Raw genomic sequence first — 20,547 nt, 5'->3', positions numbered from 1 at the left:
AACTGTAATTTAAAAATTTTATAGTAACATTATGTCATTTCTATCTCTTCAGGTTTTAATTTAAAAAGTGAAAAGATATTAGAAACCTTAGGACAACTTTTCAGTTCTCTTTCACATAAAGAGACTTAGGAAACTGTCTCATGCCTGATCTGGGAAGAACTTTTATGGCTTAGTAAGGAACTCTCACTCTGTGTGTGCAGTATGTGCAGCATAACATGATATGATGTTAGTGATGATTTCCTTCTTACCCCTCATGTACATTATAGTGCCCAGTGTATGATCTTGACCACAATGTGGAATTTAATGGTGTCTATCAGTCCATGACCAAGAAAGCTGCAATCACATTACAGGTGAGACATCACTTCTGTGGTCACTATTATTGATGATAGTGTGTCAGTTTACCTACTGGAGCAGCATTCAAAGGGAATGCCATTCACTGTGCCTTGGAACTCTTCCCTTTCCAATTGGTTTTATTTGTTTGTTTGTTTGTTTGTTTTTTATTTTTATATATTTTATTGATTTTTTGCAGAGAGGAAGGGAAAGAGAGTTAGAAACATCGATCAGCTGCCTCTTGCACACCCTCCACTGGGGATGTGCCTGAACCAAGGTACATGCCCTTGACTTGAATCGAACCTGGGACCTTTCAGTCCGCAGGCGGACACTCTATTCACTTAGCCAAACCAGTTAGGGCTCCAGTTGGTTTTAGAAAGAAAGATTGAGCCTGGCCGGTGTGGCTCAGTGGTTGAACATTGACCTATGAACAGAAGGTCATGATTGATTCCCGGTCAGGGCACATGCCCAGGTTGCAGGCTTGATCCCCAGTGTGGTGTGTGCAGGAGGCAGCCAATCAGTGATTCTCTCTCGTCACTGATATTTCTATCTTTCCCTCCCTCTCCCTCTGAAATCAATAAAAATACATTTTAAAAAGGAAGGAAGGAAGGAAGGAAGGAAGGAAGGAAGGAAGGAAGGAAGGAAGGGAGGGAGGGAGGGAGGGAAGAAGGGAGGGAGGGAGGGAAAGAAGAAAGAAGAAAGAAGAGAAAGAAAGAAAGGAAAGAGAGAGAGAGAGAGAGAGAGAGAGAGAGAGAGGAGAGGGAGTGATGGAGTAGGGAGGAGAGAAGATGCAAGACACGACTAACCTCCAGCCCGCCCGAAAAGACAGACCGCACATCACGCCACCAATTTCGTGCGTTTTGATTTTTTTTTTATTTCTTGGCTGTTCTTTCGTTCATCCTGCCTCCTCCTCGCTCCCTCCCCTCCCACCCCCCCTCCCTCCCGCCATCAGCCCCCATCCCCCCCCGATCCGTCGCTCCTCCTTACGTCTTCCTTCCGTCTCCGTCCTCATTCAGTCCTACTCCTCCCCCCCTCATCTTTTTCTCTTCTTGTCCCTTCTACTGCCAGGCTCCCTGGGGAATCTTGGGAACCCAAAATGCAACGGGACATATTAATATATTTGACAGGCTGCCTAAAAGAAAGGTAAAGGCAAAATATTTCAATATACTCAATGGGTGATGCAAAATTATGGTAAAGTTATCTCATCTACTGAAAGCGATTAAATATAAAAGAAGAAGAATTTGTATTAATAATAGTAAGCAAAAGAGGACTTTAGCTGGACAGAATGGACAGTCTTAAGGAATATGGGGTGATAGAGGGATAAAGGAAGACAAATATTTGGTGACAGAAGATGATCTGACTTTGGGTGGTAGACATATGCCAGGAACCAATTTCAGCATGTAATAATTACAAGAGCTTCACCAAAAGATTGGTGAAGCTTGGGTGGCTCAACAAGGGTGAGTCACATATGTAATTACCTGTTGGAATGCTAAATGGCACTTCCCCCAAACCTGAACAGGATAATCATTTGCTGCCAGACGGCTCAGGGCATTTTATTGCCTTCTGTTGGCCAAACACCTGAAGAGCTGTAGACTATTCCCCAAACTGACAATGCTTCTGTATATCCTTTGAGACCCTACCCTTTGAAGTGTATATCTCCACTTGCCTGAGGACAAATTGTATTAATAAAAGCAGGGTCCTGAGTTGAGGAAGAAGTCTTCTAGCTCCTTTAGCTGAAGATCCTCTGACCCCCCAATGACTTTTAAAATTATCTTTCGTCCTTGGACTCCTTCTTGAATCTACATGTAGCCCCTTTTTCCAGAATGCTGAACCCTTTGTAAGGCTGGGAAAAGAATCCCGACAGACATATAATGCAATATACAGATCATGTATCATAGAAATGTACACTTGAAGCCTATGTGGTTCTATTAACCAATGTCACCCCAAGAAATGTAATTTTAAAAACATTTAAAGGAATATGGACCATATTTGTGCAGCAGTTTGCCTTTTTGACATTTGTAATTAAATTTTTATTTCAATGCTAATTGCATGTTTGGCAATAAATTGTTTCTTTTCTTTTGGGCCCATGATTCTGTCTTTGGCCATTCTCTCAGAGATACCAGAAATTTTGGGATGTTAAGAGAAAATAGAGTTGTAGAAATAGAATAGACCTTAAAATATCATCTTCCCAATCATGCTTCATTTATGGATAAGAAAACTGGGACACAAACAGAACTTAGAGAAAGTCAAAGCTAGGACTAACTTGGGTTTCCTGGCTTATCTTTGCCTCCCTAAATTAAACTATTTATTTAACTGCTGACTGTATGACTTTTAGGAAAGTCATTTATCATTAGACTAGAAGCCTGAGATTCAGGCACTGGGGGGAGGGGGATGGTCCCTCAGCCTGGCCTGCACCCTCTCACAGTCTGGGACCCATCGGGGGATTACTGCCTGCCAGCTTAAGCCCAATGCCCTCGGGGATGAGGCCTAAACTGGCAGTATGACATCTCTCTCGAAGTCAGAGGCTCTCGTAGACCGTGACCCCCTCGCTGCTTACCACCTACCTACAGTGGAGTCAGGAGAGGCTCCCGCCACCACTGCTGCATGAACCAGGCTTCTAGCTGAGCAGCAATCCCCTGTGGGAGCACACTGACCACCAGGGGGCAGCTCCTGTGTTTAGTATCTGCCCCCTGGCTGTCAGTGCGCATCATAGCAACTGGTCATTCTGCTGTTCGGTCTATTTGCATATTACGCTTTTATTACATAGGATTTTAAAATAATAAAAATCTAATATAGTTAATTTTAAAATAAAGCTTATTAATTTTTTTAAAATATTAAGTATGAATTATTAAGCATAGGTTATTGACATTATTTATGTGGTGCCTGTCTTTCTTATCATAAGAACTTATCGTAAGATTGTTATGTCTTATGCAGAAGAAGGATTTTCCAGGTGAGCAGTTCTTCGTGGTGTTTGTGATAAAGCCTGAAGATTATGCTTGCGGAGGATCTTTCTTCATCCAGGGTAAGAGATAGTGAGAGAACCTGGCTACTTGTAAAAACCTGACCCAGGGGAATGGAAGGGAAGTCAAAAGCTTACTTTGGCCCTTTATGACCATTTCTAGTTTCTAGTAAGTGAGGGCCATCAGCCATGACTTGATAAGGTAGCTGAGAGATACTTGAGAATAAAATAAAGGTAAGAAAATGATAAATCTAAAAGTATTGGTGATACTACAAAAGGTCACTTAGTGCATTGTATGATTTCAAGATCTTGTGCTCTCTCAGACCACATGAAATTGGCTCTTCACTCAACAAATATTTGTTACCAGAAAGTAATGATTTGTATATAGCAGACCAAGGTCCATTTCCTAAGATTGGTTTGTAAGCCAAGAATAATGGAGCCTTATTTAGTAGTGATCATTTCCATAAGGATGTGCAAGGAAAACTGAGTTCTCAATTTTGGTTGCGAAAATTAAACCTTGCAAGATAGCAAAGCGGGACAATGACAATGACAGAGGTTGTGTGAGCTCTCAGGCAAATGCAAACGGTTATCCAGTTACTCAGTAACTACCTTGGGAATGGGATAGGTTGTTGGAAAACACAGGTCCCCAGCAGCTGATATGATATGTGATCAACAGAGATGTTTATTATTGAGTGAAACATGGTTCCCTTGGTATTTAGGTGAAATTTGTTCCTGTATTTTTTAGTCTCTTAATTACATCGCTTTATAGAGTTTTGCTAATGTCTAATGTTCTTTGTTAAACTACATGCTCTTTGGTAACTGTGTAAGAAAAAACAAGTTCTCACTGGCTAGAAAATACAAGCCAAAATACACAGTGGCTTCCTATTTTCGTAGCTGTTCTCTTCATATGTCTGTGGCATGTTGAGCCATCTGGATATCAAGTAAAGGGTCAAGCCTTCTTCACTGAGCAGGGAGGCTGAAGTCTCGTTTGCCTCAATTAGTGCTATCATCTGCATCCAATTTGAATGTTTAACCAGAAGGTATTTTAGATGATGTGAAGGTTTGGGAGTTAGGTTTTCCTCTAGTTCTTGCTAAAAGAAAATTCAGCAACCAGAGTTAATTTTGGACCATTTTTGAACTGTTCAGATGAGAGGTGAAGATCCTAATATCTGATCCATTTTTCCTTGTTCTTTTTTTACCAGAAAAGAAGAACCAGACCTGGAATCTACAACGAACAAAGAACCTTAAAGTGACCATTGTTCCTTCTATTAAAGGTCAGAATTGGCTCAAAGGTTCAGTGGACAGATTCCTATGTCAGGCAGTCGATCATATAATTCAATGCTAACATCATCCTTCCAGAGAAAGAATATAAGAAAACTAATGTTTACCTTAGAGATAAAAGAGAGAATTAGAGCATCTTGTTAAATTCCTTCTGAAAAGAAAGGGAACTCATTATGAAGCTGTACATAGGCAGCCGTTTGTGGATAATGTCTGGGTGACCTTCAGTAACTTTGCTGCTTTAAATAGAGGCATCTCAAGACTTAAGAATGAGTATGATGAAGACAGCCCTTTGAATCTCTTCTGTCCCAAGCATGGTCCTCTTTTCTCCTGACTAAAGTTGTTTCTCTTTCACCAGAATCCGTTTTTGTGAAATCCATTCTTCTCAGCTTCCTCATCTTCTTCTCCTTCTACTTGGGATGCCTGTTGATTGCATTTGTTCATTATATCCGGTACGTCAAGAATTTCAAAAATGTTAACCCCATTGCCTGTCTCTGCTTAGTAACTGGAGCATTAGGCTTTAGAACCAAATTGACTCAGCCACTAATTGTGCGACCTTGGGCAAGTTACTTAATTTCTCTGTATTTTAGTTTCCTCATCTGTAAAATGTGATAATAATTTACTTCTTAGAATAATATAACTGCAGTATTTATGTCAATGTTTTGAATGGACTAAGTGCTGGTAAAGTGTTAGTTATTTTAGCAGGAGTAATTTTATCAGGAATTAGTTATTAATAGCAGGAATAATATACTTCAATACTACATTTTTACTGTTGTACCATCAATTTTCCAATAAAATGTCCCTTAAGAGAGAGAAAAAAGGGAGCTAATTAGACTGTGATTTAACTAAGGAAATGCCCTTTCTGAGAGTTTGGAACTCCCAGTAAAATGAGCTCATCTCTCCTTGCCTCCTCAGGAGGCCTGAACCTTGAGAATTCCATAGTTGTGGTCTCTGTGAAACAACTAAGAAAGCATGGCAGGAAGTTTATATTAAACAAGTGTTCTTTCTCCTCTTGAATGTGTAAGAAAACAAAGCCAGCGTAGAGTTTTCAGATTACTGAGCAAGCTCCCATTTATAGAAAAACCTCATGGCTCCGACAATGATACAATCATCTCAGTGATGCAGGCCTATCTCTGACTCAAAAATAACTGCTTTTGTGATCTTTATGAAGCTTTTCAGTTAATAAACTGATATAAAAAACCCTGGGATTGCCGGGACCGGTTTGGCTCAGTGGATAGAGCGTCGGCCTGCGGACTGAAAGGTCCCAGGTTCGATTCCGGTCAAGGGCATGTACCTTGGTTGCGGGCACATCCCCAGTAGGGGGTTGTGCAAGAGGCAGCTGATCGATGATTCTCTCTCATCGATGTTTCTAACTCTCTGTCCCTCTCAAATCCTTTCTGTGTAAAATCAATAAAAAATATTAAAAACAAACAAACAAAAAAAAACCCTGGGATTATCACTAGTCATATCTGAAACAATCTCAGCACCAAAACAATTAAGGAGAATAATTAACTATAAGTCTTTGCAAAAAATAGAAATTCATGAATCCATATTGATAAAGAAAGGAAGAGAGGAAGGAACAACCTTGAAAATATACATTTAATGATGTCAACACAGTTGCTAAAACTTGTACACATCAGGGAAAGAAGTTATTAACAAATACTGACATTAACAAATGTTAAGGAGGGCATTTGTCTACAGCACAATGCCAAAAGCTGACAGAAATATGGAGTGCTGGAATTGGAAAATCATTGTTTTGCATAGATCAGCTTAAGAATCATCAATGGATACTAAAACTAGGAGAAAAAAAATCTAATGAGGATCAAGAGATTTTCATGGCTTTTAAGCTTATCCCCACAAAGGGCTTAGTAGTTGTAAGGGGGAAACTTAGTAACTACACAGTGAAGAAATCAGACAGTTGACTGGGTGATCAAAATTAATATGACTGAGGAAAAGATAAATATCATGTGCCCCCACATGTGACACTCTGAGAGGGGTACATCACATATATAGTGTTCCAGCCAGAAAGGCATATTTTGAATATAACCACAAGGAAAAATTAAACTAAAAATAACAGTCGTTTTATTAAAATTTGTCATAAAAGACAAAGAAAGGCTATGAAAATGTTCCAGGTTGAAGGAAATTAAGGAGATATGACAACTAAAGACAATACTTGATCTCAGACTGAATCTATTACTAGAAGAAAAATAAGCTATAAATGGCATTATTGGATCAACTGATAAAATTTTAATATAGACAAATTAGATAAGATTATAATATTAATGTTAAATTTGCTGAATTTGACAACTATACTGTGATTATGTAAGAGAATATCTTTATTCTATTTAAGCCTAAAAGTTCATGACATTAACGTACTTTCAAATGGTTCAGGAAAAAATGAATATATATATACCAATTGTACATATACAGACAGACTGATAAAGCAAATGGAGTAATATACTAACAATAAGTGAATCTGTGTAAATGGTATGTGACTGTTGTATCCTTATAATAAGGTCTCCATAAATTTGAAGTTATTTTCAAATAAAAAGTTAAAAACAAAGACTCCAGTCTACAGGTAGATATTATATCTAAAAGTACATACATTAATTATAAGCTCAATTAATTTATCAGATTACAATCACTAACATTTAACAAGTACCTGCTCTGTGCCAAACTCTCTAAGCAGATGATCTTGTCTAATGATTTACAGCAATGGGTACTAGTATTATCACCATTTGATGGTGAAGGAAATTGAGGCATAGAGAGATGAAGCAATTTGACCAAGAATTCACAGCCAGTAAATGAAAGAGCTGGGGTTTGAAACCAGAGAGTCGGCCTCTCTAGAGCCTTAGCTCTTAAGCTGCTGGTCAAGATGGGTCTAGAGTGGTCAGGGCATTGAGGAAGGGCAGCCTCCGCATTGATTCATTTCAAAAAAGGTCCAAAAAGCTTCCAGTTTTGACTCAGATGAGCTTCAGTGTCATGGAATAAGAGGATCACCTCTCCTGCTTCTCTTAGGAAGACTGTCTCTACTCTTGATGTTTTAGATTTGAGGAGATAAGATTTTACCTCTTTAGTTAGTTAACATGCACAGTCAACACACAAACAGACAAAAAATTAAGTTAATAGCTGGATATCAATCTCTCTACAGTTGTTATTCAACCTACTGAAGTAAGCACAGTTTTTCAAAGTTGTGCTATAAGGCTCTGTTGAAACCGCGAGCTGCCAGATTACTTTGCTACAGACAATTGCATGAGCAGAGATTTTTTTTCCAAATATAGACAAAATGAAAATAGAAATCTGAAGACATAAGAATTAGCTGGCATTCTAAATAGGGAAATAGACTGAGGGGAAATGCTAATACACCTCTTCCTTCATTGAACTAAGCAGAAATAACAAAGTTTTCTACAAAACCAAATGAAACTAGTTCTGGAGCATAAAGCCATTTTCTCAGTGAGTCCCCTGCCCCCTATTATTAACACATGAGGGGCTTTCAGTACCTGCTATGAGATTAGGATTGAAACACTGGTTAGAGATGTCCTGGCCCTCAAAGTGTTTTTATGCTATATTCTCTTGAACTCGTAACTAAACACCATTTTCCTCCCTTTCTCAAATTCAATCTATTCAGTATTTTTGGAGCCCCCACAATGAATGTGCAGGTCCTGTCCCAACCACTGCATACATATTCTCTTGTTTGTTCCCCTCAACCACCCTGCCAGACATTGAGTTCAAACTGCTCAGTTCTGGGGGCTTATCCTTCTCTTGACACTTGTATTAGTATCTATTGCCATAATAATGCTGCATAAAAACCAACCATAAAAACTTCAGTGGCATACATCAATAAATATTTAAGTTTGCTCACAAATCTGTGGGTCTGCTGGACTGGGCTGAGATCTCAGCTGGATGTGGTCACAGAAGGCAGCCAGCTGGCAGGTCACCTAGGAGCTGGCTCTGCTAGACTGCCCTCAGCAGTGCTGGGTCTCCCACCCTCCCGCAGACTAGCTCTGGCTTATTGTATCTCCGGTAGAGAAAACAGAAGAGTGTGAGGCCTCCTTAAGACAAAGCTGAGAAATGGTATTACTTCCCCCTCATTTTGTGGGTCAAAACAAGGCATGAGGCCAGTCCAGATTTAAGAAGTGAAGATGCAGACTCCACTTTTGATTGAAGAAGCTGGATACAAGATGAGGTGTAGTCATTTTCAATGTCTAGCATAGTTCTCATCTACTATTTTTGCCTTTTCTCACTGGATACTGCCTGCCTCAGCCCGGCTTTGTAAATCATTGAACTCCTCTAATGAAAAATTTTATCAGCTCCAAAACCTAAGGCAAGCATAGGTAAAGCCTGTTAATACAAACGCACAATCCAAACACATCACTTTAATGAGGCCAAATACATAATTGCTTGCCCATTAATATCACTAAAATTATTTTTAAAGGGGACTTCATTAGAGCCTCATTTGAACAGCTAGAACAGTTGGGCCAAAATTGTAACTGTTCTCCTTAATGATATGCCTTTTTCACTCAACAAATATTTAGTTATCATTTCCTATGTGGCAGGTCCTGTACTAGAAGTAAAAGATACAGTGGTGAACAAGACAATCTAGAGACCTGCTCTAATAGAACTTACATGGTACAGAGAAAAACATATAAGCAAGGAAGCAAATAATAAAATAATTTCAGCTTGAGAGAGAAGAATAGACTCCGGTGTGATGGAGAATGATTTGATTGAGAAAGCTACTTTAGATTTAATTTATTCAGCAAGGAAGACCTCTCAGAACCAAAACTTGAATAGCAGAAAGGAGCCAGCAATATGAGGATCTGGGGAGAGAGTGATCCAGGCAGAGAACAAGAGCAAAAGCCCTGAGGCAGGGATGAATATGCTGCATCTAGAGAAAAAAGAGATATGAAGAGAAGTTCCTCCACCAAATATCCCAGGTCAGGAGTGTGCCACTTCTGGAGTCCCAGTCTGGAAGAAAAGAGCATATACCAAAGTACAGGTGCAATTTTCCTCCTCTTCCACTCCAGCCTCATTCAAAAGGGAGGCTCACTTTGGGGAAGAGGGTAATTCACATTTGAATTTTTGGTAGACATTCTCAAATGGTATACATAATTTTAAAATAATAGCTATTGAGATATAATTCACAGAACAAAAAATTCACCCTTTTATAGTATACAATTCAGTGGTGTTTAGAATATTCACAGTTGCACAACCACCACCACTATCTAATTTTCATCACTTCCAAAAAGAAGCCCTGAGTTTACTGAGATTACAAGATACTAGATCAGTATACAAAAATCAATTGGATTTCTACACACTAGCAATTTACAATTCAAACATGAAATGAAGGAAACAATTCCATTTACAATAGCATTTAAAATAATAAAATATTTAACACATTTAACTAATTAAAACTACAAAACACCTTTGAAAGAAATTAAAGAGGACTTAAATGGAAAGATGTACCATGCTCATGGGTTGGAAGACTTACTATTGTTAAAATGGGATAGTAGATAGAATAATGGCCCCAAAAGATGTTCATATCCCAATATACAGAACCTGTGAATATGTCACTTTACAGGACAATAGAGATTTTTCAGGTGTGATAAATTATGAAGATTATCCCATATTATCCATATGGGTATAATGTAATCACAGGGGTCCTTATATAAAAGGGAGACAAGAGGGTCAAAGGCAGAGGAGGAGATGTGATAATGGAAGCAACAGTTGGAGTGATACACTCTGAAGACAGAGGAAGGGGCCATGAGTCAAAAAGTTGAAACAACCAAAATGTCCACCCAAGTGTAAACAAAGAAATGTGATATATCCATTCAATGGAATATTAGCCATAAAATGACTGAAGTATGGATTTATATGTCCTATAGATGAGCCTTGAAGACATTAAGTGAAAAAAGCCAGTCAAGAAAGACTACATATAGTATATTTCATTTCTGCGAAATGTACAGAATAGGCAGACTTATAGAGACAGACAGTAGATTAGTGGTTGCCAGGAGCTGGGAGGAAGGGGAATAGAGAGTGTCTGCTAATAGATTTGAGATTTCTTTGGGGGATGATGAAAATGGTCTCAAATTAGGTAATAGTGATAGTTGCACAACTTTGTGAACATACTAAAACTCATTGAATTGTGCATATTAAAGGGTGTGTGAATTTTATGGTATGTGAATTATCTGAAAATAAATTAATGAATTTACATGTGTGTATGTGTGTGTGCATGCGCACAGGCCTAGGAATAGAACTGCTGAATTATTTGGTAACTCTATGTTTAACTTTTTGAGGAACTTCCAAACTTTTCCTAAATGGCTATATCATTTTACAATCCTATTAGCAATGTATCAGAGTCCCAAGTTCTCCACATCCAAAGGCCCGTTTTTAAGAGATTCAAGCAGACAAATCTGCAGTTAAGTCAATAGAGGACACATATAAAATGCTGAGGTTTTTGCTGCCTTCGGAGCATGTGTATGTGCTTTTCTTGCAGGTTTCAGAGAAAATCCATTGATGGAAGCTTTGGTTCCAATGATGGTAAGAAAAATCACTGGTTTCAAATCAAATTGATGTCACGCATATGGTAACACTCCCATTTGGTACTTCTTTTGTCTCTATGCCCTTTGTCATTTCCAAACCCTTCCTTGGTTCCTACCCCACAAAATACTCTAATCCACAGCCTTTCTACAGAAAACGGAGCTCAGTGAGACCAACAATCACTGAGATGTGGAAATCATATTGAAAGCTTTTGCTGGGAGCATCCCGTGTAATTATCCACCAGCCCATTTGTCAGCCATTCATTCTTTTTAAAAGTAAAATCTTTTCGAGGTTATAAACTGCTTAGACTTATCCCCAACTTGATTTATAAATGATATTAAAAATGTTTTGTTAACTCTAATTCAGAGTTTACTTTTCCCAAATTGAGATAGAGGTGTTGTTGCTATTTTTTTATTCAAGTAACTAGAAAATTGAAATATTTGAGACTAGCAAATATCATAAGAATGATAACTCTGAGAAACCCAGAGTAATTGATTATTCAACCATTGTAATATGCCCTTTCCTCCACTCTGAGAATTTGAACAAAGAAATTTAATTGCCTGATATTTTTTATCTAAACTTTAAAAAAAAAATCAAATGGCTTCATTTTTTAAAATTGAGATATATAACACTGTATAAGTTTCAGGTATACAACATAATGAGTCAATATTTGTGTTTTATGTAAAAGGATCACAATGAGTTCAGTTAGCACTCATTACCACACATGCACATTTTATTCTTGTGATGAGAACTTTAAAGATCTCCTCTCTCAGAAGCTTTAAATATACAACACAGTATTACTACAGTCACCATACTGTACAATAATAACATCCTCAGGACCTACTCATTTTATAACTGGAAGTTTGTACTTTTGTATATGTCCTCATTTTTGAAAAGCCTAAATCAGCATGAGTTTCACAGTACTCATACGCCATTTGGTAAAGAGTGATCATTTTGGAAAAGGAATGATAAGTGAGACTTGATTTTTAAGTCACAAGCAGCGGACGTTTAGTTTGTGTTTTCAACACTTAAATGAACCCACAGAATCTTAGAAAGACACAAGTTGAGCCCTTCCCACACACACCACCAGCAGGCATTTCCCCCCTGCTGCTTCTCCTGCCTTCCTTTGATTTTTGTCTTCCTTCCTGTCAGCATGTCTATTTTTCCAGCCACCCAGGCAATTTTTTTAAATAGCATTCAACAGCCACTACAAGAGTCTGTGAAAAGACACATGCTTTACTGTCATTAACATGTTAAATACTACTTTTTTTTTAATTCATAAAATTTTTAGGTAAATTTGCCTTCTCTCTGGATTTCCCCTTTTTCTCTTCAGTGCTCCCCAGGTTTTGCTCTTATTAATGCCTGCTTGAACTTAGAAAGCCTGATTGGTTGGATCCCATTTGGTGCTCTGTGAATGAATACTCTGTTGTTTTTACTGTATGAGTGAAGTCGTTTATTATTATAATGATAGTTAAAGGAACACCATGTTCAGAAGACTCTCCTGAACAGTGAAACATAGGTGAGCAGAGCTGGGACTTGGGCCAGATGATTGTCAAAATCAGAAGGCCCTGCAAATTAGCTAAGAGCTAGAGGTGCCCTTCAGATGGCAGAAGAACTTAATGAGTGATCAAAAGAAAAGGGAAGGGGGGAGGGCAATGGTAAGATATGTACACATATAATACCTTAGTAAAAATAAAAAATAAAAAATAAATTAAAAAGATAAATAAAATTAAAAAAAAAAGAAAAGGGAAGGAAAGGAAAGGAAAGAAAGGAAAGGAAAGAATAAAGGTGCATCAATTAGGTTTCATGTGGCTGCAAGTAACAAGAAATTCTATCTCAAACATGCCTAAACCATAGGAAGCTCATCTCCCTGGAAGTTGAGCAGAAAGTTGGGCTTTAGGACTGACTGAGTCAGGTGGCTCTGGTCCTTTCTCTGCCATTTCCTTGGCTCTCCTTTGCTCTCAGTGCTGGTGATGAGATGGGTTAGGTTTATACCCTCACTTGACAGTGTCCAGAAGGAGGGACTTTTTCCAGAAGCACCCAGCAAAGTATTCTCACTTTATTGGCCTACAGAGACTTGTATACTTATTGGTAAACAGTCCCTGCAAAGGAACATATTTACCCACAGATTCATTAAGCCTACTTATAGAATTAGGATGAGATCATCTTTTGCTAAGACCAGGGTTTCTCAAACTTAACATTAATTGACAGTATAGGCCAGATAGGTCTTTGTTTGTTGGGGGCTGTCCCATGTATTGCAGGAAGTTCAACATTTAACTGCATCCTTCACCTCTACCTACTATGATAGAATGCAGCAGTACACTTCCTGCCTGTGACAACTCTAATGTCTCCAGACATTGCCAAATGTCATCTTGGGGACAAAACACATTTTCTCCATCCCTGAGAATCACTGACTTAAACACAGGGACTACCAGGCACAGGTGAGGATACCTGAACAAAATCCCAGCTTAGTTAGGAAGTATGGAATAAGAAAGTTCACCACAAAGGACTTTGAAATAGGATGGAAATAAAGAATCTTTGTAGCTGAGACCGGTTTGGCTCAATGGATAGAGCGTTGGCTTGGGGACTGAAGGGACCCGGGTTCGATTCCGGTCAAGGGCATGTACCTTGGTTGTGGGCATATCCCCAGTAGGGGGTGTGCAAGAGGCAGCTGATAGATGACTCTCTCTCATTGATGTTTCTAACTCTGTCTCTCTCTCCCTTCCTCTCTGTACAAAATCAATAAAATATATTTTTAAAAAAAGAATCTTTGTAGCAGAGAGACTACAGGGAAAGATCAAAGATAATACAACTCATGTCACAGGACCACTAGTGAGAGGTGACTTACGTGATTTAAAACAAGAGCAGAGAAGACAAGATCTACCCTGGAGAAAAAAGAAAAAAAAAAACAGTTAGTGGCTTTTTTAAACATATCAAACATTGATAAGCCAGCCTCAGAGAGGGACTTTAATCTGGAAGCTAAAGTGAGACATTCAGGGAGGAATCTTTGGAGAGGACCAGGATTCGGAATGTCTGTCTCTCCCTAGGGCCAAGATTAGTGTGACTGTGGAGCTCCGGGAAGTTCCGTGGAGCTCAGAGCTCCGGGAAATGCGTGGGGGCTGGTGGCAGCTCTGTTTTAGTTCGGTAACCACAGGAAGACTGCATCTGGAGAACCTGCCAACTCCTCTGCATTTGTTATTCTTTGACTTGTCTGCAGTTCTTTAAGTTTTATATGAACTATATCAACATTGGCTCCAACTATCCTAAAAAGAGAAAGAATTCATTTTATACTTCATTGGATGAAAAAGGAGAGGAGACCCTGGAGCCAGATGAAGTGGAAATAGTGTTGGTAAAAAGCTTCTTCAGTCCTTGAAGGGACGATGTATTCTCTATTCATCACTTAGGACTTAAAGCAGGGTTCTCTGGGGTCATCTGAGGAGGAGTAGGAAAAGCTCTGTGCTCTAAAAACTTTTCCTCCACCGGCTCTCTCAGCAGAGAAACCCACATTTCTCATCATTGTTAAAGAGTCTGTACAGAAATCCAGACACCAAGTGGGATGAAGGAAGCATACCTCACAAGTCTGTGGGGCACCTGAGCTGTCACCTCGAACCTGCGGGTAGCATAAGACAAGGTCACTTTTTCAAGTGAGAGAGCTTGACAAACCTGTCAGATTTGTACATTTAAGAACCATATGGCCAAATCCAATGAACTCTTCCCTGGGTAGAGCCATTATTGAGTCAGCCTCTCAGCAAAGAGCAGGGTTCAGAGGGAGTAAGACAGGCAGTGTGTTGAGTCTGGAGACACCAAGGAGCACGGGTCTTCACCAGGCCCTGGGACAATGGGTCTCTAATGAGAGTCCTGACCCTCTACTCTTCTTTTTCCAAATTTCCTTGACTTTTCTTGCTCAATTTTTCCTTTGAGAGGAATTTTATATCCCTCTACAAAGATTAGTGTTTTCCTTCATTTTCTCCTCAGCTTTTGAAACAAAACATGAAATTAGTTGGGGTAGGTAGCCAACTGACATAAAAAATGGAATCTCATGGCAGCTAATTCACATCATTTCCGACTCCCTCTTCAGCTTCCAACTTCCTGCGTTCAGAACTGGAAAGAGACAGGTCAGTTATAAATATGAAGTCCCTGCAAGTTCCAAATATGCTCAGAATGAAATGACATTTTTCCCCCCTCACAAAAAAACATTTAATATAAAGAGCAAGCATGCAAGCATATCTTTTTCTATGTTAGTAAAGTAGACAGATGGCAAGGGGGTTGTGCTCAGAGAAAAACACAACGGAACAAGTTTCCTCAATTAGATTAGCTCATTCACAACCTTATAAGTTTGCTTATTTCCAGCCAGAGCATCTTCGTCTGTCCTATGAGCTAATATTTTTGTATTTAATTCTGCTTTCTCAATATCATATAGATAAGTGTAAAAATGGCTTTCCTTTAGGACCATTGATTACACTTGAAGTTTGGAAGAAAATGTTTTGGCTTTTTATTCTAAAAAGGTTTAGACATAAGAAAAATTATCTGGTGTTGACTAATCGTATATTTAAATTATACCTATAGAAGTCCACAAAGTTCAAACATTTTACATGCTGGCGATTATATTGCACATGAAACTCTTAATGTTCTTAATCATCACAGAACCCTTGCTGTTGGCTCAGAATGAGGCAGAGCAAAGTACAGAAATCAGTAACACCATCCTACACAGCTAGCTTTTTCTTCTTAATGGAGTTATCACCTAACAAAACAGTGGTTGTTTTTCTTTTCTCATTTGCTTTTATTTTAGTTTTTATTTGTGTGTGTGTGTGTGTGTGTGTGTGTGTGTGTGTTTCTCTCTCTTTTGATCACACACACACAAACTATTTCCCACAAACCATTACAACCTTCTGCCCAAACTGGCCTCATCATTTTCCTATGTGCATTTCTACTTACCTCATCAGAGGGCTTCTCAGTAACACCAAAATGTCAAAAATTCTGGGCTTAATTGTTTTAGTGTCATTCTTCACCTACTATTTGCACATTTATTTTTTAAAATTAAATCTTAAATAAGGGACAGAGGTTAGTGGTTAAAAATAGGGAGCTTCCACTCGAAAAGAAAAAAAAATGTGAAAGGGACTGAGGGAAATGTAAATGGAAAAGATTGGCTATAGCACCTAGGGATACGATCAATACAGTGATTTTTATGAGACTTCCCACAATGAACTAGACAGAAAGAAGGCAGGAGCATGGCCATAAGGAATCATTGGCAAGCTCAGCAGCCAATCTAAAGAGCAAAGCCTGTGCTTATGGTAATGGAGATGCATATGAGTCTCAACCTCCTTGTCTCCTTTGAAAGATATTCTGGAGCACTCCACCAGAGCAACGTGCTTACTGCCAGTTATTCATATTTTGAAGGAAAACCCTTGTGCTTCTTTCAATTAAGAAAAATTTTAACTGAGTCCAATAAAATAAGCCAATATCCATCCAATATCAGAGTGACGCTGGGCAAAGTACTTCATCTCTCAGCAACTCCCCTTTGTTGTCTTTAAAATGGTGATAACAATAGTACCCACTTCACAGGGTTGTTGAAAAATCAAAATTCTTGTAAAGAACTCAAAAGAGTGGCTGATGCACAGTAAGCTTTTAATAACCCTTGGCCAATAGTAGTGATCGTAGCAGCAGCCTCTGCCGCAGCAGTAGTAATAGTAACGGAAGCGTTAGGAGGAAGAGGAGGAGTGGTGGTAACAGTGTTAGTACTTGTTATAGTGCTAATATAGTCAATAGTGGCAGCAGCAGAAACAGCAACAGAGCTCTACGCTGTAAGTATGGCCAAACCTGTCCTAGGTCAAAAAACATCAGTCAAATTGTAATCACCATCTTCCCATAACACTATTATGTGCTCAAAAGATTTAATGCCTCATGAAGAGCCTAAAAGTAACCTGTTTCTATGCCTGGAAATTGGATGAAAAGTGGAGATGGTGTTGATACCATGCAATTATGGGTAAGTCCAAGAAAAGCCAGGGAACATCTTCTTTTAAACAATTAAGAAATACATCAAGGAATCTCCAAGCCTAGGAACAATGCCAGGGAGTCTGCATTCTGAGGGCCCTGGAAACAGCCTTGCCTGCCAGGAATTCTGCCGCTTAGCTCCAAGGTGTTGCTGTCCAGCTGCTGAGCCATCAAAGTAAGGAAGGCAATTGAGTCTCCAAGGCCATCAGGTGTCTCACGTTGTTTGGCTAAATATTTTAGACTTGAGATTTAATTTTTCTTTTCATGGAGGAAATAAATGGACACACAAAGCATAAAACAAACAAAATAAAGTGGAAAGCCTATAAAGCTGGCTTGCAAAATGGAATGATTTTACTGCCCACTAGTGGAAGTGTAGTTTGAGAGCTGGATGAAGAGAGCCAACTGTGACAAACGAACTGTTTGAGGCTCTGGGTCCTTTTCCATGTGCTACACTCTAGTATTAACGTAAACTATAAACATCCATGTTTTCAATGAATAGAAATATATTTGCAGTTAGGATATGAAATATGGCTTCTCTGAAAAGATATTTTCCTACAATAGTACAAGAGACTGGCAAGTAACAATTTTTTTTGCCTGTATTGTGACAGAAGCAATCGCATCTCTCAGAAAGAAGATTTCCGTAAGGAATCCCCACCAGCCTGACATTATCCCAGATCCTTGGCAAAGCTCAGGAAACAGTAAAGAATCGTTCTCATGTGTCTTCACAGATGAGTGTGGCTCTCGGAAACATGTCGACACTAAGTCAGAAAGCGCCTAGATACCTACTTAGATGTATTTTTTTAGAATCTTTTTCTCTCACTGACAACAACCACTTGGCAATAGATACTCCTATTCTACCTCCTAAATATCCCTCAAAATAACCAACGTTCATTCACATCCTCAGTTCACATTACTATTATTTATTGCTACAAGGAGTGCGGAAATTTCCTTTCTTGTCTGGGCTTTTTCAGCCTATTGTGAGGGTTCTGCTAACTGCTGTAACAAGTAAACCTCCAAATGACAGTGCCTTAATCACAGGCGTTTTATTTCTGACATTTTTGTTCAGTGGTGGCCTTCCTCACCAGGAATCAGCACCCATTCTCCTTTGTTCTTGTGGTTCTGCAATACTATCCAGTGAGGATCATCAGCTTTTCTCTAAAGTACCTAATAGTACACTAGCCGGTTTGATTTAGTGGATAGAACATTGGCCTATGGATTGAAGGGTCCCAGGTTCGATTCTGGCCAAGGGCACATGCCCAGGTTGTGGGCTCGATCCCCAGTAGGGGGTGTGCAGGAGGCAGCTGATCAATGATTCTCTCTCATCATTGATATTTCTATCTCTCCCTTCCTCTTTGAAATCAAGAAATATATATATTTTTAAATAAAATACCTAATACTAAATATGTTAAGCTTTGCCAGTCATATAGTCTCTGTCAAACCTGCTCATTGTAGCTAAAACCAGCCATAGATATACCCAAATGAGTGTGACTGTATCTCAATTAAACTTTATATATGAATACTGAAATTTTCATTTCCTAGAATTTTTACCTGGCATGACGTATTATTTTCCTTTTGACTTTTCCCTCCAATAATTTAAACATTTAAAAATCATTCTTAGTTCAAGGGCCATAGAAAAACAGGTGGCAGGCTAGATTTGGCCTGTAGGCCAAGTTTGGTGACTCCTGTATTAGTGTAAAAAAATATCAAATTTAAAATATTGTGTGCTGATCATTTAAACTACATAGAATTGTGTTGTGTTCCTTGGTTTTAGCAACTGGACATAAAGTGTTTCCCTCTTTGCTTTGATTTTTTTAACAGGCTCTGGGACTCTGGTGGTGTCACATCCCATTGCTGCCAGCACCCCCGAAGGGAGCAGCTACGGGGCAATAGGTATTTCCTACGAGTCCATTCATGGAAGAGCTTCCTAGTTCTCCAGCTGCTAATGACTGTGAGAGTGGGCAAGGCAGTCCTCACATAAGCCTGTATGGCCTTTCTAAGATGAATTGGTTGGATGATCTGGAAGATGCCTTCCAGTTCTAACTTCCTCCAGTTCTATTATTCTGTTTCTTGGATCTGCTAGCAACACTTGCGCAGAATTCCCTACAATGGTTTGCCATCAACCTCCCAAGGCCCCCATGGAGATTTTTTCATACCCAGCCTGACTAGGACTTGAAAGAAGTGTCAGAGTCTGATGTCAGGGAGCCCGACCTCAACTGATCAACTGTTTCATTCTCATGTTTCAGGGGAGTGAGGGCAGTCAGAAGACTAAGGCTGAGCTGCAGGTGAACATGGCTGAAGCCTCCCAGTCTTTCCTTTGGGCTAACTTCATAATCAAACCTGCTCAATGCCATTCAGTCATGCACCTGGCAACCCCAAGAGTTCATTAAGTGGCCTGAAGGGAACAATTCCCAGCCATGTCTTGTTGGAAGAGTGCTTTGACACGTCCATGCCCTTCCAAGATGCTTATTGGCCTATGAATGCTGCACCTCAAATGTCAGTATAGAGGGACTGGGATCGTGTGTCCCTGCCCTATTGTTCTGTAACTTGGAGAAGCATGTGGGCTCAGTGCAGGCAACTTATTTCTGGCTCTGCCAGAACAGGAGCTTTTTTCATTGTTTAGCCATCTGAACAGAAGAAATAAAGCGGAAGTAGGCTCGGCACATGTGTTCATCAAGCTGCACAAATTCCCATCTGCTCTCGGAAGTGTTGACAGAAACACAAGGATTACTCTTCCTGAGAATGTTGTTTACATTATGTAATCCTAGATGCGGCATGTGGGCGATTTCCGGGTACAAATACTTGATCCACAAGCCATGTAGAGCTGCTGGATATGAGTGCACTGACAAGTATATGTGGTAGATGCTATACATAACTATGTGCATGCATATATTTATATATTTATGTTCATATTTTAAATATGAAACATGAAATATAGCATATTATCTTTGCATCCAATAGTTAACAGAGCAGATGTCTTTATATCCTTAAAAATAGGATATAAAGAACGTTAAAAGTTCGTTGAGAGAAAGATCATGTGTTGTGGGTAAGATGTTAGTTTTTAGTAGTATGAGTCAGCACTGTGCTTTTCGCAGAGAAGAATGGGCAGCCTGGGTTCTTGGACTTTGGAAGGCAGATGAGTGTTTTCTGTTTCAGACGAGTCAAGCTCCAGTCCCGGCAGGCAGATGTCCTCCTCTGATGGGGGGCAGCCATACCAGTCAGACTCGGACAGCTCCGTGGAGGAAAGTGACTTCGACACCATGCCAGACATTGAGAGTGATAAGAACGTCATCCGGACCAAGGTACCTCTGTCTGGCTGTCCTCTCTGAAGGGCAGTTGATTACAACTTTAGCAATGCCTTTGCGTCCTTTATTTGTTTTCCTTCAGGAGGAAGTCATATTTCCCAAAGGGCTTTTTAGATAAACTATAACTACAGACTAGAAGCAATCCTCTAA

The 20,547-nt window shown here is 39.3% G+C and overlaps 1 protein-coding gene across 2 annotated transcripts in view; it reads left to right on the top strand.

Moving 5' to 3' along the window:
• Positions 1-20,547, top strand: part of SIDT1 (SID1 transmembrane family member 1) — an 87,872-nt gene that overhangs the window by 42,176 nt on the left and 25,149 nt on the right. For both annotated transcript variants that reach the window (XM_036446126.2, XM_036446127.2), the window contains exons 6-12: positions 267-350; positions 3,265-3,352; positions 4,492-4,563; positions 4,926-5,019; positions 11,061-11,104; positions 18,914-18,985; positions 20,249-20,394. In XM_036446126.2, the coding sequence (XP_036302019.1) occupies positions 267-350; positions 3,265-3,352; positions 4,492-4,563; positions 4,926-5,019; positions 11,061-11,104; positions 18,914-18,985; positions 20,249-20,394 (600 nt within the window). The remainder of the gene's footprint in view (positions 1-266; positions 351-3,264; positions 3,353-4,491; positions 4,564-4,925; positions 5,020-11,060; positions 11,105-18,913; positions 18,986-20,248; positions 20,395-20,547) is intronic.

This window comes from Pipistrellus kuhlii, unplaced genomic scaffold (genome assembly GCF_014108245.1).
Source record: "Pipistrellus kuhlii isolate mPipKuh1 unplaced genomic scaffold, mPipKuh1.p scaffold_m20_p_2, whole genome shotgun sequence".
Lineage (NCBI taxonomy): Eukaryota > Metazoa > Chordata > Mammalia > Chiroptera > Vespertilionidae > Pipistrellus > Pipistrellus kuhlii.
This window is presented reverse-complemented; position numbering and strand designations above follow the sequence as displayed.